Source organism: Rhineura floridana, chromosome 2, assembly GCF_030035675.1.
Source record: "Rhineura floridana isolate rRhiFlo1 chromosome 2, rRhiFlo1.hap2, whole genome shotgun sequence".
NCBI classification, from domain to species: Eukaryota; Metazoa; Chordata; class Lepidosauria; order Squamata; family Rhineuridae; genus Rhineura; species Rhineura floridana.
In genome coordinates this window covers 216,966,532-216,987,074 of record NC_084481.1, presented here as the reverse complement: position 1 = coordinate 216,987,074, position 20,543 = coordinate 216,966,532, and the positions used below count along the sequence as shown (strand labels likewise).

The following is a 20,543-nucleotide window of genomic DNA, read 5'->3' as shown; positions in this document are numbered from 1 at the left end:
GGTCCTTTGGTTATCTATACACCCTGATTACAGTTGGCACCACAAATGTAGAGATGTTCTCCCCTAGACAGAGGATCAAATTGCAATGCTTCTTTTTCTTCAAGTATCTCCAAATATTTTGTATCAAAAGTGAAATGCTACTTAAGCAGATAAAACAGGGAAGCCTACATCTCCCCTGTATTCCAGCCCCCAAATGTGTCTTTTTTCAGACACAGCTTAAATAGCTGCATTAGGAGGAAGATACAGAAGAGTCTCATACAACATGGACTGGAAACGTATAGCCCTCTGGGCATTGTTGAACTTCAGCACCCATCATTCCCGACCACTGGCCATGCTGGCTGGGACTGATGGGATTTGGAGTCCAGCAGCATCTGGAGAGGTTCCCTAGCCCTGCCATACAAGAATGACTGAGCCCTTGTGACACAGGCACAACAGAATCTTTGGCCCATGCTCAATTTGAATTGGCCATATGGCCTTATTTCAAGTATGCAGAAGAAACAATAACTTTAGACTAGCAACCTGCGGCTGCACCTTCCACACGGTTAGTAAGGGTTTACAAGTTGTCATTCAGAAAGCTTGCCTTCCCATGAATGTATCTGCAAATCACGGGCTTACAACATCCTCAAAGGATATACAGAATGACAAAGTTAGATTCAGAACGGGAGTAGCATAAAATATGTAGACTCCCCATTAAGTGCAGATGGTTTGCTTATGTAGAATTGGGCACCTGTTTTTTTGGTTTTTGTTTAAGGAGAGGCACATGGAAAGGAGAGCCACCAATTCAGAGTGCTTTTTTAAAGAGATACTCATCTAATTCTACATAGGCATGTATTTTGTACTAGAAATGCACATTCAAGCATGCAAAGTTTTTTTGAAGGGCCATGAAAATATCTGATAAGTTTTCAGAATAGCTTTTGAGTAGGGGTGGTTCACCTGTGACCCTCCAGATACTGCTGAACTACAACTCCCATCAGACCCAACCAGCATGGCCAATGACCAGATATGATGAAAACTGCAGTTTAGCAACATCTAGAGGGCCATGTGTTAGCTGTCCCCATCTTAGTAGACTGGGAAGCTGGAATTCCATTATGGAAAGGGACACATAGGCCTCCCAAAGGTTCTAGGTATTCCTATGTCTGGGCACATAAGCATCCTATCCGCTGGATCTAAACATACAGTAAGTTACAGGTAATCCAGAATAAGGTGTCGGCATGAAACCTGGAGAGGCTATTTTAAATACAGTGAACGTCATCTTTTTACTTGTTTCCTTGATTCAGATTCTTAGTAGTTTTAAAATTGCAAATCATTGCAGTGATGCTTCAACATTAGATGCCCTGGGCTCCTACTGGGAGGAAGAGCAGGGTAGAAATCTAATAAAAAAAATGAAATTAAATTAAAAACATTAATTAAAAAAGAGCTGGGTTTCTCAGGATTCTGAAAGCTCTCAAGGTAGAAACACACTCGCTGTTCTGCCAGTTCCAGTGTATCTCCACCTCTCTCTTCTGAAAACAGAGGCACATGACTCACTAGTCAAACCCTGCCCCTTTTTACTCTAAAACCTGGTGGGAGCAGCTTGAGTGCATTTTTTTTAAAAAAAATCAGCTTCAAAGAGATTTTGCAACTGATAGGCAGATCAACCCATTCCCCCTCCAGGTGTGGCTAGTGGAAACGCTTTGGGGTAGGTGACGAGTGTGTTCACAGTGTTAGACTGCAACAAAGTGTGGTCGGTTTCCAACTTATCTTTGAGTGCCTGGCTTATTGCAGTCTCACGCACTTTCTTTTGCTTCAATGAACATGATCATGCCCCACAAAAATCATCTAGTAACCTTATATTACCTTTAAAACATCCAAATGTAAAATTGTTTAAGAAAAAAGAGTTTATTGCACTTATCTGAAAGCACAACAGAAAAGAAAACCCTCACACAAAGGTGACAAGAAACTAAAGACAGTAAACATTTCAGATTGTTAGATGAAACAACATTTAAAAAAAAATCTCACTGGCTTAAAGGGGCTGCCAACACCAGCTAGTGTTAATGAACAAAGAAAAGTGCACTATTGTACAGAATACAAACAACTAGCAAGCCAAGCCATTATCATTAGGTCTTTTTTAAAAAAGTGTAATGTATGTATATATTTTTAACAATGTCATTTATTTTCAGTATTGTAATATGAACACCTGGTTTTTGGCCAGGAGGAGTGCAAAACAGTGCTATTCCCACCCTCCAGAAGTTCTCAACTTCAGAGTAGTGTCTTGGACAATTTTGATGTTTTACTTGCCAGTGGGGCTCCACAAACAGCTCAAGTGAACCGGGTAAACTTCAGTAGCTGAGTTGGTTACAAATCCAGTGGCAGACTAAAAAAAGAAATTCTGAGGCTGGCTCCATATATAGATGCAGAGATCAAGCAAAACAGATCAGCTCTCAGAGGGAAACAAATACGACCTCTTAGTCACCCTAAACTGAAAGAGAAGAACCAAGCACTAATTATGCAAGTGCTTGTTGCAAAACAGGTATGTATGGTGACCAAAGTTAGCTCTTGATACACAGAGGCTCTGTATTCTTGGCATGCATTGGTTCTCCCCATAATCTACCAGAGGGTAGCTTAAGAAGAAAAACAAAAAAACATGTTCCTTGACCTGTGCGCCTTGGGTTTCCAAGCTTCTCCACTACCCCGATCCCCTGTTGGAAGCTGGCTCATCTGCAGATTCCTTAGCAGCTGTTTAAAAAATCCCAAAGATGCCTCTGTTCCTCAAATAAATAAAAGAACAGGACAAACTTTTCCCATCTAAGCCACTGGAATTAAGACCTCTCTTATAGGATTTTTTTAAAAAAGGAAATTAGTCTTTATGAAATACAAACTACAGTGGTTAGTAAATTATCCAGTTAAGCACCTCTGCTGTAAACATCTCAAATGTAAAACATTGCAAGATTTAGCTAATATAGCTAAAAAGACTACCATTCTGAAAACCTGATGAATACCACAGAGTCTCTTATGAGATAAATTCCTCTCTTTATTATCACTTTGTTTTCATTCTAAATTGTTGGTACAAAAATGGAAATTCAGTCTCCTCTGGTTACAGGCACAGTTCAGTCAGGCCAAGTGCAGTGCTAAATAGCACCCACAGAGCCACCTTCCTCTTATTAGCTTGACAACCTCTTACAAGAACATTCTGTCTAACTCCCTCATGGGATCTGTGAAACAAACACCATTAATGTCCTGGGGTTATGTATAAAGGGAAACTGGTGTCTGGATAAAGACTGGGACAAATCCAAACTCTTCAGCAATGTGTGAAATTTGCTTTTTAACCCATCACAGAGCAAAAGGTTTAGTGGAACCCTGAAAGTTATGATGAAAATGGTCCCAAGAGATTTTAAACTCAATACCAAACAGTGCATCATTGAGTTGGCTTCCGACTGAGAAGTGTTATCTTGTTTTGTTCCTTTCAGTGAAGGGCAAACTGAAATGTGATCTGCATCCACACTGCACCCATTTTCTCCTACTCAGTGTAAAAGTACAAGAAGTGAAAAATGTATTTCTGCTGTTGAGATACAGCCTAGGTAAGAGACATCCTTCCCAATGTTGTACAGGTATTAGTTTGCATGCTAGAGCAAAATAGTTTTGTTGCTAATGAGGTTAAATTGACACGTTATATTTAAAAAACGTACAGCTACAATAAAGACAAGTTTAACGTTTCCTTGAAGTCACATTGCCCATCTTACCCAAGAGATACCGAGACAAGACACCTCACTACACAGTTTGGGGGCTATGTGACACGTCAGTTTTTTAAATACCAAAGTGCGACTGTTGCCAAATGTCTGTGGCTCTAAAAGCCTGACAGCATGTAACAGGATTCCCAAGTGTGTTTTCTTGTTATTTTGCTATTTTGTTGCTCCAGAGCCGTGAGGCCCTCATATTACTTCCCACTCATCTTCAAAATCGTCTGAGTGAAATGACATAGAAGCATCACCGTGTTTCTGCAAGGCGTGAGAATGGTGGAACGTCTTTGTAAGACGCTGAAGGAGGTATCCTGAAGGACCAACGGCCCACAGGTCATCTAGAGGAGTAGCTGAGGAATGAAAAAAGTTGCCAGATTCAGTTTTAGAGTGCTAACAGGCAGGCTGTTAGCCAAGAAGCCCATTCCATCCACTGCTACAATACCCAACAGTACTGCCTGCTTTCCTTTACTATATAACCTATACCAGCCTTTGGGTCCCCAGATATTGCTGGACTACAATTCCCATCGTTCCTGACCATTGGCCATGCTGGCTGTGGCTGAAGGGAGTTGTAGTCCAACAACATCTAGGGACCAACTCCCATCAGCCACAGCCAGCATGGTGAATGGTCAGGAATGATGGGAATTGTAGTCCAGCAGTATCTGGGAACCCAAAGGTTGGGAAAAGCTGACCTATAAGGGCCTATTTGAAACAGAAAAGGTTCAGTTGTTCAGCTGAAGGCAAAATGGCATGGGCATTTGGTTGATAATATCACTTTCCATATGAACTGGTATTTGATTCTTCATGTCTGTTAGCAGCGAGTGACCCATAAGCTAAACACCAAGCAGCCAGGGCAAAGGTCAGCTAGCCTGCTGTCCCAACAGCACTTCTGTAACCCCTTCAGTTGTGCATAAAGGAGAAGGACAAAGACAGACTTATACTGGGTGCTGCCTCTAAGTCGGGGTGGGGAACCTTATTCAGACTGAGGGCCGTGTTCCTTTCTGGGCAGCATTCCAAGGGCTACATGCCAGCGGCGGGCGGGGCCAGAGGCAAAAGTGGATGAAGCAACACGTGTAACTCTTACCTTTGCACAGTTGGCTACTTTCTACACACATCCCTTTCTGTCCTCCATCCATCCAAACAAGAAGTGTTATCAGAGTTAAAGAGCACATGTCAGTCAGGCAAAAACAATGAGGATGTGATGCAGGGCCAGTGAGGGGTGTGGCCTGGGGTAGTTTCAAAGGTCAGATCCAGAGGCCTAAAGGGCCACAATTGGCCCCTGGTCCAGAGGTTTCCCACCCCTGTTCTAAGCAATAGCTTGGATTCCCCTCCTTCTGCTCTCTAGTAAGCTCTCTGCAAGGCTGTTCGTGAAAGCTCTGTGTTCATCTAAAGCCCTGTTTAAGAATCTCTAGAACAGGAGATTCCACACTTAAACAGATATTAGGCTCCTCCTTAGATGTGCGGCCTTGCGAAGATAAAAGCTAAACTGATTAAAAAAGCCAGCATGCTTCACCTTTCAAATACTGAACTAACAATTCCTTCTACAGGTCCCATAAAACCACAGAGCAGTTTTAAAAAAGAAAAACCACTTGCCTGCCAAACAGGAAACATTCCCTGGAATCTTCTTCCAATAATCTCCTGCGGGATTTTTATCTGTGATGCCGTACCGGCGTGCTATGTCCCCACTGAGACACCGTGCCCAAACAGTCCTTGTGCTTATTGCCAGCTGACATGCCTGGAGCCCTAAACCCAAAGACATGGGAAGGATATGCTTGGTCAAAGTATTTAGAAATGGGCACATACACTGTGACATTTCCCACTACTTGCAATTTCACAGGAAAGAAGAAACATTAAATATTTCTCAATAAAAGAAATGAAAACAAAAAAACAACCCAAACCCTAAAGAGCTACATTAGCTCTTATATTTATTTATCATATTTGTATCCTTTTCTGTAAGGCAGACTGCCCCAAACCTAGTGCCCTCCGTATGCTTTGGACTATAGTTCTCATAACCCCTGGCCATTGGCCATGCTGGGTCTGTAGTCCACCAACATCTAGAGGAGCACCAGGATGGGGAAGGCTGCTGTAGGGTTTTATTTAAAAAGTATTGAGATGGTGTACATAAGAGATGGGGAGCCTTTGTCCTGACCAATGTTGCTGGGACTCCAACATGGAGGGGAGCAAGGCTGAGCCCAATGGTGGAGAGGACACCGCCTGGTCTAGGAACTATGAAGTGCAGCTCAGGGAAGAGCAGGTGTTTCACAGAGCTGAAAGGGAGGCCATTGAGTCAAACCCTCCACCCCGAGAATGCAACCACAGCATCCCTGATGGGTGGCTGTCCAGCCTTTGCTTAAGCATCACCAGTGAAGGAGAGCCCACCACCAACTCCTGAGGCAGCCTGGTCCACTGCCAAGCAGCTCTTTCCGCTAGGAAGTCTCTCCTAAGGTTTTGCCAAAATCTGTTTCCCCGGAACTTCCACCCATTTGCTCTAACCCAGCCCTCTGGAGCAACAGAGACCAAGCCTGCCCCATCTTCTGCATGGCAGCCCTTCAGGTATTTGAAGACTGTTTTCATGTCTTCCCTTAATCGTCTCTTCTTCAGGCTACACATACCTCCTTGTGTTTGTCAAAGTATGCCAAGCATAAGACCTTAGGAATCCTACTGGATCAGAACAAAGGTTCTTCTAGTCTAGCTACCTGCTTCCCACAGTGGCCAATCAGGTGATTTCAGGAAGCCACAAACAGGGCATGAAGGCCATAGCCCTCTCCCACTGTTGACCCCGAGAAGGTGGTTTTCAGTGGCATATTGCCTCTGTCCCTATCCCATATATTCCACATGACTAGTAGCCACTGACAGACTAGACTAGCTTTCCCCAACTTAGCGCCCTCTAGATGTTGCTGGACTGCAGCTCCCATCAGCCTGGCCAACGGTCAAAGGATGTTGGGAGTTCAGAGTCCAACAACATCTGGAGGGCATCAAGGTGGGCTACGCTTACCCCCTGTGTGAATTTGTCTAAGCCACTTTTAAAGCCACCTAGCCTAGTGGCCATCACTCCACCTTGCAGCAGTGAGTTCCTTATGCACCGTATTGAGATTTGGCTGTGTGTGGGAGACAGAGATGCTTTCAAAGACTTGAATTTAAATAGCAACAAAAAGACCGACAACAAAATCAGCTGAAAATCAGAGAGAGACTGAGCTTCAATGATGTTTCAACAGCATCCGAATGTGCACGTTGAGTATTCCCACCTGGAACCTGTTCCCAATCTGTGCCTACAGGCATCTCCTCTGAAATCCCAGTGCGTACATGAACGTTGCATTTGTTGTCAATCGCCCACAGGCTCTGATCGTTAGGACTTGAGTACACGCTGACCAAGTTGACTCCGACTGGCTAGAAAAGATAATACAACAGTTTATGTTATCGTACGCCATTTGGCACAGATCCTCACTTACGGATCATTGCTGACTAAAGCGGAGGGAGGGAATTAAAGACAACCCTCGGAGGAGTGGAGAGAAAGTGCTGAATGTGCACGGCAGGCAAAAGCGCTTTAGAAAAAGTAACATTTGATCAGCTCTCAGAAGGCAAAGAAACACCCCTACCATGCGGGCTCAACTTGAGTTGGGTTTCTCCAAAACCAAATTATGTAATGATATTTATATGGAACCTCTATTTTAAATTTGAAATCTGAATTCAGTGCCACCCTTCCACCAGTGATAACAGTAAGCAAATTTGTCATGCAAAGAGAAATCTGCTAAGTGAGAGACTGAAAAGTCATGTTCCTTTTCCTCCAACCCATGTCTGTCTATCTCTCTCACACACACAGATGCAGAAAGTTTTAATTTTTCATGAATGCATCTTCTAGAAGTTTCCCATCATGCTTCAATTTAAATATCAAATAATGCACAATATGTCCATGCACACATCCCTTGCTATTTGCAATATTCGTGATTTTTGCTTCTTTGAACTCTCTTGTCATTTCTAAAATATAGAAAGTCCTGGCATTTATGCTCTGAAGTAAAAAAAAACCAACTCATCCAAATATTCCCATTCTGGGTAACTCCATTTGCATTCTGTATTTTAGCCTTCAGGGAAATTGCCATTAGTGGGAGAATGGATGCTGAGCACGTTAGAAGCTAAAGAATCTCATCTATTTAGGGAAGCTTGGTGGCTTTCCATCACAACTAGAATCCGATCAGAGTATTTTGAGTGGGGGTGAAGCACTCTCTTCCAACTCAGGCTGGCAAGTGACCCCCAAGAGATTCCCCTTCCCTTGTACTGTGAGATTTGAGTCACTTACATGAGCCACAAGACCAGTGCCCAACCCACGCTCTGGCTGGGTGATCTCTGCCCCTCTTTGCATTAAGCAAGAACTTGCCTCTACCCCATTACTTTGGCATTGCCAGGCTGGCAGCAGTATGCAAGTCTTCCTGAATTCTGCCCTTGCTTGGGCGGCTCCCTGAGAGCAACATCAGACCACATTTTGAACTGAGCAGGGAAAATTGGCTTCCCTTCTTGGCTTATGGCATGCTGTAATTGCAGAGAAGCTAAATGAATTCTTTGCATCTGTCTTCACAGTGGAAGATATAGGGCAGATCCCTGAACCTGAACTAACATTTGCAGGAAGGGATTCTGAGGAACTGAGACAAATAGTGGTAACGAGAGAGGAAGTTCTAAGCTTAATGGACAATATAAAAACTGACAAATCACCGGGCCCGGATGGCATCCACCCGAGAGTTCTCAAAGAACTCAAATGTGAAATTGCTGATCTGCTAACTAAAATATGTAACTTGTCCCTTGGGTCCTCCTCCGTGCCTGAGGATTGGAAAGTGGCAAATGTAACGCCAATCTTCAAAAAGGGATCCAGAGGGGATCCCGGAAATTACAGGCCAGTTAGCTTAATTTCTGTCCCTGGAAAACTGGTAGAAAGTAGTATTAAAGCTAGATTAACTAAGCACATAGAAGAACAAGCCTTGCTGAAGCAGAGCCAGCATGGCTTCTGCAAGGGAAAGTCCTGTCTCAGTAACCTATTAGAATTCTTTGAGAGTGTCAACAAGCATATAGATAGAGGTGATCCAGTGGACATAGTGTACTTAGACTTTCAAAAAGCGTTTGACAAGGTACCTCACCAAAGGCTTCTGAGGAAGCTTAGCAGTCATGGAATAAGAGGAGAGGTCCTCTTGTGGATAAGGAATTGGTTAAGAAGCAGAAAGCAGAGAGTAGGAATAAACGGACAGTTCTCCCAATGGAGGGCTGTAGAAAGTGGAGTCCCTCAAGGATCGGTATTGGGACCTGTACTTTTCAACTTGTTCATTAATGACCTAGAATTAGGAGTGAGCAGTGAAGTGGCCAAGTTTGCTGACGACACTAAATTGTTCAGGGTTGTTAAAACAAAAAGGGATTGCGAAGAGCTCCAAAAAGACCTCTCCAAACTGAGTGAATGGGCGGAAAAATGGCAAATGCAATTCAATATAAACAAGTGTAAAATTATGCATATTGGAGCAAAAAATCTTAATTTCACATATACGCTCATGGGGTCTGAACTGGCGGTGACCGACCAGGAGAGAGACCTCGGGTTGTAGTGGACAGCACGATGAAAATGTCGACCCAGTGTGCGGCAGCTGTGAAAAAGGCAAATTCCATGCTAGCGATAATTAGGAAAGGTATTGAAAATAAAACAGCCGATATCATAATGCCGTTGCATAAATCTATGGTGCGGCCGCATTTGGAATACTGTGTACAGTTCTGGTCGCCTCATCTCAAAAAGGATATTATAGAGTTGGAAAAGGTTCAGAAGAGGGCAACCAGAATGATCAAGGGGATGGAGCGACTCCCTTACGAGGAAAGGTTGCAGCATTTGGGGCTTTTTAGTTTAGAGAAAAGGCGGGTCACAGGAGACATGATAGAAGTGTATAAAATTATGCATGGCCTTGAGAAAGTGGATAGAGAAAAGTTCTTCTCCCTCTCTCATAATACTAGAACTCGTGGACATTCAAAGAAGCTGAATGTTGGAAGATTCAGGACAGACAAAAGGAAGTACTTCTTTACTCAGCGCATAGTTAAACTATGGAATTTGCTCCCACAAGATGCAGTAATGGCCACCAGCTTGGATGGCTTTAAAAGAAGATTAGACAAATTCATGGAGGACAGGGCTATCAATGGCTACTAGCCATGATGGCTGTGCTCTGCCACCCTAGTCAGAGGCAGCATGCTTCTGAAAACCAGTTGCCGGAAGCCTCAGGAGGGGAGAGTGTTCTTGCACTCGGGTCCTGCTTGCGGGCTTCCCCCAGGCACCTGGTTGGCCACTGTGAGAACAGGATGCTGGACTAGATGGGCCACTGGCCTGATCCAGCGGGCTCTTCTTATGTTCTTATGTAATTAGAAGGCGATTATGGATAGGTGGTTTTCGCATAAGGATGGGGAACCCTTTTCAGCCCGAGGGCTGCATTCCCTCAGGGGGGAGGGGACACCTACCAACGTGGGTGGCGCTGGAAAAAGTTGGGGGCTGGGAAGGGATGCGATAACTTTACGCAACAGGCTAAACTCCAGACACACAAAACCCCAGAGTTTTCTACAGACATGGACCTCTCTCCAGGCAAGCCAGAGGCATTACAGGACACATTCCAGCCAGTGTGGTGTAGTGGTTAAGGTGCTGGACTACGACCTGGGAGACCAGGGTTCGAATCCCCACACAGCCATGAAGCTCACTGGGTGACCTTGGCCCAGTCACTGCCTCTCAGCCTCAGAGGAAGGCAATGGTAAACCCCCTCTGAATGCTGCTTACCATGAAAACCCTATTCGTAGGGTTACCGTAAGTCGGGATCGACTTGAAGGCAGTCCATTTCTATTTCAAAAAACACTTTCAAAGAGGGTGCAGAGCAGGGCCAGCGGGAAACATGGCCTTGGGAGAGGTATTGGCCTAGTGAAAGTATCTGGCTCTCCGCCTGTTTTAGCAGGTGACATGGTTTAAATCAGCCTTTCCCAACTAGTGGGCCGCCAGATGTTGTTGGACCACAATTCCCATCTTTCCTGACCATTGGCAATGCTGGCATCTCTCTAAAGGACAGACAGCTTGGTTCTATTCATCAACATCTTATGTGGAAACGCATAATTTCTTATCACTTCATAGCACACACAGTAAGCTGGACTGATAGAGAGACAGCAAGCAAGTTGCTGCACGTAGCTGGTTGAGCAGGATTAATTCATATATGCATCTCTGGGGTATCATGCCCCCCCCCACTGCCTCGAGCCACTGCATGCTTGCATTTGAATTGTGAAATTTTATTTATTTATTATTTGATTTATATCCCGCCCTTCCTCCCAGCAGGAGCCCAGGGCAGCAAATCCCCCTAACCTATACTGTCAAGAGGAACTGCCTTGAAATACACCAACAGGTATGAAAACAGAGGTGAAGGAAGAGTTCCTGGTTCTTCTCCTCACAACACTTTACTAGCTACCTTGTGATTTCAAATGCCTGGACCCTGCCTTTCTATTGGATTGGGGTGCTTAAGCCTTCCCTGGTTCACCATTTCCCACCCTGCACCCCCACCCAATGCTTTTCTCCCAGGTGGGTCTCTGGAGCTATGTTTTCATCACAACCTCCCCCCCCAACTGATTTTAATGTCTTCTACCTCCTCCCCCATTCCATCTTAAGGCTGCAACCAGATGCAGACCCAACGACTACAATATCAGTCGTTATCCTCCCGCCCTGCCCCAAGTGCTGCATTTACCATCTAAACTGATTTAAGACTTCTGGAGATCTCAAAAGCTTGCACGCTATTTTATGATATTTTGCTTGGCCTAATAACAATATTGCTTTGAGATTTTTCTAATGGGTCAAACACAGCAACCTTTACTTTTTGTCCTCCTTCTGCTGTTGCTCCCCTACGCAATCATCTCATCTCAACGTGCAAGTGGGAGACCAGAATTCAAATCCCCACTCGGCCATGACGCTCACAAGGGTCAATGCCTCCCAGCTTAGCCTACCTCACAGGCTCATTGTGAGGATCAAATGGGGAGGGGAGGGAACAGTACATGCCACCTTGAGCTTCTTGGAGGAAAGGCGGGATATAAATGCAATAAATAAATAAATAAAACTAAATCAAACATAGTGTCAGCCAGACCCTTTTAACTCCAAGGCTGAGTTTTCAAGGCTCAGAGTTACGTGGTTGTGTAAACAGCACCTCTGAGTTGTTTGGGTTTATCTTAGCCCTGTAGCCACATCAAGCACTGTGGAGCTCTTTGCCCATGACGTGCTATAATTCAGGCATCTGATGAAGCGGTCTTTAGCTCACCAAAGCCACAAGAACACACTAGGTGCCGCATGACTCCCGTTATTTATGCTATAAACTTAGGTGTTCACAAGCAGGATCCTATTGTTCCAAACTTTGAATGATGGCTTAGAGATCCTTTCCAGCCTTCAATTAGCCACTCATTTCTAGCAGACATATTATGAAAACACGGCTGGAGGATGAAACAGATGTGAGCAAACAAGAGAAAGAAACAGCAGTAAAATATGGATGGTACAAGCAAGATGAGTTAGATCAAAAGACTATTTGCAATGCTACAAACGGGGGCTATATTGGAAATCACTTGAGAAGGGAGCTATGAGGAGGGCCCATCACTCACCTTTATCTTGCAATCTCATTTTACAGACTTCATTCCCAAAAGTACAACTCAGTGCCCTGAGGAAAAGTTAGTGGAGCAAGTCTGAACATGTGCTTAGACAGACATGTGTGTGTCCTCTTAAAACCCTGAAACAGATCTACACTCTGTTCTGTTGCATGTGGGTTATCTACCCACTCCACTAAAATAAAAAAATTGCCAATATATTGCTTTGACTTAAAGGCAATTTTATAGTACCTGATCTTTTTTACCCAACTCTTTAGCTGAAAAGGACTCCCAAAATGGATGACAAAGATAAATATCAGATCTGCAATATAAAAGACATGATACAAAAGGAAAAGGGGTTAGGAGGGAGGAGGAAAAACAAACAAACGCAGGCACTAGTGCTCCTTCTGGCAAGGAGGGGTGAAACAAACTCCCTATAGCTGCTCCTCTCTGGCCAATGGACAGGTCCAGGTTGGTCTTCTCTCTACCATGATGCGCTTCCTGGGAGGTAGCGGGAGCAGCCTCTTTATAGCCCTTGGTCTTGTGCTCAGTGACAAATAGCAGAATGTGCTTCCCTTCAGCTCCACAATCCCAGGGAAGATTTTGGTATGATGCACATTCGTCTGCTTGCAGCACTCATATATTTAAGCAACCACAGAGACTTGTGCATGTTCTGAAGCACTTGATACAACTGTATGAACATGTTTGGAACTGTCCAGCATCTGAATGGGAAAACACTTGGAAACTCTGTGCACTCTGATCTTCGAAGCAAGAAGGGGCAGGATGCACACCTAACGCAGAGACATTGCAGGCTGCCTTATATGAGGTCAGACTATTTGTCCATCTAGCCCAGTACTGTCTACTTTGACTGGCAGCAGCTCTTCAGGTTCTCAACAGATAGAGGCCTTTCCCATCACTTGTTACCTGATCCTTTCCACTAGAGATGCCAAATATTGCACATGGGATCTTCTGCATGCAATGCTTGTGATCTGCCACTGATCTATGCTGCCCCATCCCTATTAACAAATTGTATTCTTCTGTTATAGGCTAATCTGATAGAAACTGTCCTACTTAAGGCAGGATCCTGTCTTGTGACCACATTGTATATGAGATCCATGAAAAGGATGCCCCATTTTGCTTTGTGTTTTGAAGATCAACACAGTTGGGGAGATTCCGGTCAGCACTGCAGTGCTAGGGGGAAAGAAGAATTTTATGTGTGTGTCCCCCACATGCCTTTGATGCTATTGGGCAAGTTGCAATTTGCCCAGTTAAGGCAGAAAATATAGGTGCACATGAGGCAAGTGAGCCCCTGAGAAAACAGAGGCAAGTCACAAAAGAATATTTTCATAGATGCAGTTCTCTCCTGCAGCACTAGATAGTGTGTATTTCCTGACTTATTTATTTATTACTTGAATTTATATCCCACGTTTCCATATAAATATGTCCAAAGTGGCTTACAATAGCACAAAATGCAAATCACTACATCAATAGCAATCACTTCGAAAACATAACAATAGTTTGAAATCATTTCAAGACATAACAATCCAACAATAACTTCAACTGATTATCTAAATATTATCACTTTTAAAGTCATCATAAAACAAGACTTAAGTCAGCACTGAAAGACAAAAAGAAAAAAATGGATTGGATCCAAAGATAAATTAATTTAAGGAGCCCATGGAAGGAAAGTCTTCTGTCCCCTCCTTACCCCAGCAGCTCTTGCAGACCCATCCCACATTGTTCAAGATCCCCCCCCCAATTCTCTGGAGATGCTTTGGGGGAGGGCTGCAAGTAACTGTGCGTGTGGGGGGGAATAAAGGGACGAGAAACCTGCCTTCTGTGAACTTCTTTGTTAAACTCATTTTATTATCCAAGCCCATATAAGAAGAAATATCTTCAAAAAGTTGAAATGCCCATATTAAGAAAGATTGCAAGAGGGTGAGGGAATCAATCCTGATCAGATATCCCATTAAAAATGAACTGGGAACAAAACACATAGCAAACATTTAACGAGATAAGATTCTCCCAAGCCTCTGACAGACACAGGTTACTTGAATTTCTGAAGGGGGGGGGAGGAGAAAGGACTTAATTCTATCCAGTTGTTGTCATGTGCCTTCAAGTCAATTTTGACTTATGGTGACCATATGAATCAGCGACCTCCAGTAGCGTCTGTTATAAACCACCCTGTTCAGATCTTGTAAGTTCAGGTCTGTGGTTTCCTTTATGGAATCAATTCATCTCTTGTTTGGCCTTCCTCTTTTTCTACTCCCTTCTTTTTTCCCCAGCATTATGGTCTTTTCTAGTGAGTCATGTCTTCTCATGATGTGTCCAAAGTATGATAATCTCAGTTTCATCATTTTAGCTTCTAATGATAGTTCTGTTTTAATTTGTTCTAACACCCAATTATTTGTCTTTTTCACAGTCCATGGTATGAGCAAAGCTCTCCTCCAACACCACATTTTAAATGAGTTGATTTTTCTCTTATCCGCTTTTTGCACTGTCCAACTTTCACATCCATACATAGAGATCGGGAATACCATGGTCTGAATGATCCTGACTTTAGTGTTCAGCGATACATCTTTGCATTTGGGGACCTTTTCTAAAACGTACCCTAACATGCAGAGTTCAGTACTGTGTTAGCAATATTGATCAAACCTGGTATTTATAAGATGCACAAAAACTGATCTACATGGTAAAGGACAGAGATGCTATTGTACTGAACAAAAATAAAGAGTTACTTTTTAGATGCTCAAATGCAGGAGCAGAAAACAGACTTTCAATCCGAAAACAGAGATTTTAAAAAGTAGTTAAAGTAAAAAGGCATTCCGACAGCTTATTTATAACTTTTAGAAGAGCGGAATAGAACAGGCTACATTTTCATAAACAACTGTTCAATATTTTAACAGCTCCCCCGTCTGTCATTTTGCTGACCACTGTTCTTAGCTCAGCAGACAGCAAAACAGAATGGTAAAACAGGCAATCTGCTTTCACATGAGAGACATCAAGAGTCATCCCTCAAGCTGCAGAGAGGACACGATGAAAGGAACATGTGCACATTTATCAGTTATTAGTCAGCATTTAAACACCACAGATTACTAGCCAGGCTCAGATTCACAATGAGAGGTAAGATTTAGTTACTCAAAACACTAGTGAAAATACAAGGAAGGCGATGCTATTTTAGGTTGCAGATTTATTATCTGTATCAATCCTGACATAAGCAGTGTTACCCTAGAATTCTGGAGCATTACACAAGCGGCGTAGCTACAGATGAAAATGCAGCCGCTCTCAGGTGAACTTGTTGACTCATGAGTTCTGGGGAATGGCAAATTATTCGATCCCACCGGAGGATCAGACTGCTCTACCTCACTAATGGCAGTGACTATATTTTAAGAGCAGGTTTGTACCTTAAGCCAATAAAAACCTTGGCTTTACCTCTCTCCCACTCCTCCTGCCTGCTTTGTGCTATCTCTTATTTTGCCATTGCTATGAATATAATGTAACCTAACCTGCTAGGTCAAGTTAATGAGGTGCAGCTAAGAACATGCTAATCAGGATTCTGAAACGCTCATCGAATGGCTTGCTTTGAAGTCCCTCATCTGCTCACATCTGCTGGCCGAAAGCTAGATTTGTGCCAGTTTTCAGGGTGGTTTTTTCTCTTTTCTTTACAGAGGCAAGATAAAGTTATACTTTCACATTTTCTTGAAATATAGTGAAATATAATATAGTGGAATTCTTCCAGATACTATTATATAACCGTCTCTGGAGGGGGAAAAAAAGTTTGAATTCTTTGCTCTTTAAGATAAACCATATTAAGTTCGTGTTGTTGATGTTTGGCAAGAAAGAAAGGATTTCCAGTTTGAAAAAAAGGGACATCAAGTCAGGAAAGGAAAACCAAGTGTTCCCTCTGGAAAATATTATTAATATCATTTTCATCTTCAGCTATAAAGGCCAGTTTTCCCCATTATAGGCTATGCTGGACTCAAGTTTAATTTTACTCTTTTTCTAGGGTACTCAGTGCATGAAAACAGACTTCCTGATGGGTGTGCTGTGAGCATTTCCTAGGGAACCCCCTTCAAAAGAAACTCTCTGGTCACATTCATACCATACATTTAAAGCCCATGGCTTTCCTCAAAGAATCCTGGGAAATGTAAGTTGTTAAGGCTGCTGGGAACCGTAGTTCTGTGATGGGTAAACTACAGTTCCCAGAATTCTTTGGGAGAAGCCATGTGCTTTAAATCTATGGTGTGGATGTGACCTCTAGTATTTATTGTTCCAGGAAGTGTAATGCACACACAATCGCCACTTTCCTACCACAACATCAGCAGGCTATGAAAGCCAGGTATTCCATCACAGCTCCATAACTGGGGTGGCAGGGGTGGTGTTTTGCTTGGGCTAACTTCCTCCCCAAAGGCACACACTTAACTTCCTCCCTTCTGCTTTGATCTTTTTATACCTCACTGAGGCAATGGTGACTTTCAATAGCAGATGTCTGTCGACTCTGCTTAAATACTTCCAACAAAGGAGGATCCAGAACCTCTACAGTCAGTCTGTGCCACTTTCAAACAGTTCATGCCATTAGGAAGTTCCTCCTGTTTAGCCAAAATCTGCTCTCCTGCAATTTCTACCCACTGCTTTTCATCCTACCATCTACAGCAGATGTACAGAACCTTTTGGCCCTCCAGATGTTCTTGGACTACAACTTCCATCAGCCCCAGCAAGCAGGGTCAATGGCCAGGAATGATGGGAGTTGTAGTTCAGCAACATCTGGAGAGCCGGATTCCTCAGACTTAATCTAGAGCAACAGAGAACAAGTCTGTTCTGTCTTGTGCATGACAGCCAGATATCTGAAGCAGCCTATCATCTCTCCCCTTAATCTTCTCTTCTCCTGCTTGTGCTACAAATTTCATTCTGATAGCACAATCTTTAATGGGATTATCAGGTTAAACAACAACAAAAGGACAGCTTAGAAGCAGAATGCTGAACAGATGAGTTAAACCACGTTGCACTTTGCACAGCCCAAAAATTCAGTGAAGAGAGAGTGAGACCTTTCACACAGCTTAGGACTTACAAAACTCTCCAGGTTGTATCTAATATTAGTCATACTCAGAGCAGACCCACTGAAATTAGTGGACATGACTAACTTATGTCCATTAATTTCAATGGGTCTACTCTGGGCAGAACCTAGCTGCATAGAACAACCCTCTGCTTAAGATCCTTGGTAAGTGTGACACTCTATTATAGTAAGTTTTCACAACTTTTATAGATGAAGTTGCAAAGATTTTTTTTTAATTAAGCAACAGCTGAAAATATACTTTGAGATGTCCTCCCCAACACAGTATGTCCTACCCAATACAGTTGTCAGGGCTGTACCAACACTTCCAAATCCGTAATCATCTTAAGTCCATAAGTGAATCCTCCTTCCCCGTCCTTAGGATTCAAGGATGTGAGACTCTTCTCTTGCTATTACTGTACAAAAAGCTCTAGGAACTTTTCATGTCAAAAGGCACATGGATTAGTGGGTGAATTAAAACTGGGCTGCTCTTTTACCTGAACTGGTGGCTCAATCATGATCCATGCAGGCAGCATTAAACTTGGGTTCAGAGGCTGAGTTCCAACCCGGAAGTAGATACCACCACAGCTGTCACAGGCCCAGATGTGCTGATTTCCACATGCCAGACTTTTAAGGTTCACAGCACCTGATTAAAAAAAGAGAGACAGACAGACATTCAGCTAGTGAAACAATCATATTCAATTCTGATTGATGACACCAGTTAGGTTCAAACTACAAAGCTGCTGTATTTTTTGCTTCATAAACGAGCTTCAGGTGGACAGGATTTAGAAGAGGGAGACACTGGTGTGCAGAGCGGGCTGGTGGAGGGGGCTGCTGCTCCAATAAAGAACCAGACCCTCTCATGGACCCTTCAAAGTACAAAGAAAAACAATGAGACATCCAATTACTCGTTTACATGTAATTTGGGCCTCAGAATTAACAAGTGGAAGGGATGGTCTGACTATTGTACTGTTATCTTTCACGCTCTGCATGGAAAAAGTCAGGTGGAAGAATAGGGAAATGTGAGGAAAGGACCAAGGGGGGAGGGAAGAGAAACAGAGAGATGCATAGGACTCAGATGGGCTTGGAAGTTGTGGTACCCAAAAGCATGGGAAGCTGGGGCAGAAAGGGAAAGTGGAGATCCAGTCAGAGGAAATTGAAGCAGGGCCTTCAGCCACAACAGTGGATGCAAGGAATCAGGAGAGGCAGAACTTTTTAAGTTGTTTTTAAATTGTGTTTTTAAATTGTTTTTTTTTTAAATGTGTTTTTAAATTTGTATATTTATTTTTAATGTTTTTAATTGCTGTAAACTGCCCAGAGAGCTTCGGCTATGGGATGGTATATAAATTCAATAAATAAATAAACTGAGACAGAAGTACCCATGTGAGGCCACGGTAAGACACGCCCAGGGTGACCTCAAAGGCTGCCAAGGTTTTTGCCCTCAAAAAGAAAATATTAAAGCTCTCTTAACACAATACAACCCAATTGCTGTGTTTGGATGTCACAATAAACTATGGTCTATCCTGACAAGAATGAGGGGGCAGGTTCACAATCGTCACAAAAGCCAGCAAAGCAACACTCTAGCATAGTTCTAAAGAAGAACTGGTTGCTGCTGAGCTGGATTTGGTTTGGAAGCTTCTATGTCTATTAAAAAACAGTCATGTGCGGATGCACTGTGGTTTCACTGCTCAAGATACATACATTTGTACAATGGCTCAAATGCAGGGCTAGAATGGTACCAACTCAACCCAAAATGCCTAGAGCAGGCACAGCAATGGCCCGTGATCAAGAGATAAACTAGCTGCATATAAATATGGTAGAAAAAACAGGACTTAAGGTACTGGCTTCACTGAAATAAACGGGGAGTTAGGAAAGTCCAACTGTGGCTGGCTTTGGGCATAAGGTAAAACTATTGTTTAATTTTACATGTTCTCCACCCTACAGTGCAATCATGAGGAGATTAAAAACCTTCATTTCTGTTTTTAACTAACAACGCTTTGTCGACATGTACAAACTCAGGACTACGGTCTTAACTATGGTTTAGAGTAACAAGCCAAACCAAGGCTTGAAGTTGGCTCCTACTGAGAGGAAGGGCAGGATATAAATCTAATTATAACAACAACAGTAATAACAACAACAACAATAATAATTTCCCTGAACCACCATCAAGCTAACCAGTTTGTCCAGGTTTGCTCGTAGTGGCAAATGACAGCTAGTTGAAAAGGAAAGATTTCCTTTCTCTTCCTCATGGCCTAAACCTCATGAACAGAATGCTAAACAACAGCTGAGTGCTACATCCAAACCTAATCTATATCTGGAGTGCACCTAGCTGCAGGTGCAGGCCTTTTGAGGTTGCATGGAGAGCCCCTCACCATTTGCATCAGTGGAGAGGACTCTATACCTGCAGAGATATTCACACATGAAATGTTCTTCTCCATTAAAGTGGATAGGAAAGCTCCTTGTGTTGGTTCAGATTACCTCCTCAATTAGTAGAGCAAGAGCGGGGAACCTTTCTTCTGTCAAGGCTGCATTACTTCATATTGGGGAGGCTGCATATTCTCTTTCTCTTGTTCCATCTCCAACTCCAACCCCCCCTTCCCCCGGCTTCCTCTCTACCCAGGAGGCTGCCTGAGGGAGGGACAGATTGCTTTTGCCAGAGGTCTGAACTGATTGCTTTCAGAGGGCTCCCCCATTGCTGCTGCTTCCACTGTCCCATCTGTTTCGGCTACCCGTCTCCTTCTCTCCTTCCAGTCTTCCTCATATCAAAATTAGGCCAATGGCTACTTGCAGCCCTGGGATAAAAGATATAGGTTGTTGTTCTGACCAAAGATGCAGAACAAACGTGGTTGCAGAACAGACATAGGCCTGAACTTCATGACCGACATCCTGCACACCATCCAGGAAATAAGACAGATTTATTTGTCTACTGAACTTCCTGTTAGAGCGGTACGACAAGGGAACCAATGACCTGGGGGGGGGGGGGATCTCCAACACGAAAGGCATTCAAAGCCACCTGTCAGGTATACTTTAACTTGGATTCCTGCACTGAGCAGGGGATTGGACTCAATGGCCTTATAGGCCCCTTCCAACTCTACTATTCTATGATTTGGAGCAATGCTTGTGAAGATTTTACACATCTGACCTTTGTGCAAATGTTAGACCCGTGCACAGATTTT

The 20,543-nt window shown here is 43.3% G+C and overlaps 1 protein-coding gene across 4 annotated transcripts in view; it reads right to left on the bottom strand.

Annotated features, from left to right (window-relative positions):
• Positions 1–1,901: 1,901 nt before the first annotated feature.
• TECPR2 (tectonin beta-propeller repeat containing 2) overlaps positions 1,902–20,543 on the bottom strand; it is a 67,411-nt gene continuing 48,769 nt past the window's right edge. For all 4 annotated transcript variants that reach the window (XM_061612190.1, XM_061612193.1, XM_061612192.1 and 1 more), the window contains 4 exons: positions 17,865–18,013; positions 6,959–7,100; positions 5,307–5,456; positions 1,902–4,066 (listed from right to left, as the gene is read on the bottom strand). In XM_061612190.1, the coding sequence (XP_061468174.1) occupies positions 3,909–4,066; positions 5,307–5,456; positions 6,959–7,100; positions 17,865–18,013 (599 nt within the window). In that variant the 3' untranslated portion in view covers positions 1,902–3,908. The remainder of the gene's footprint in view (positions 4,067–5,306; positions 5,457–6,958; positions 7,101–17,864; positions 18,014–20,543) is intronic.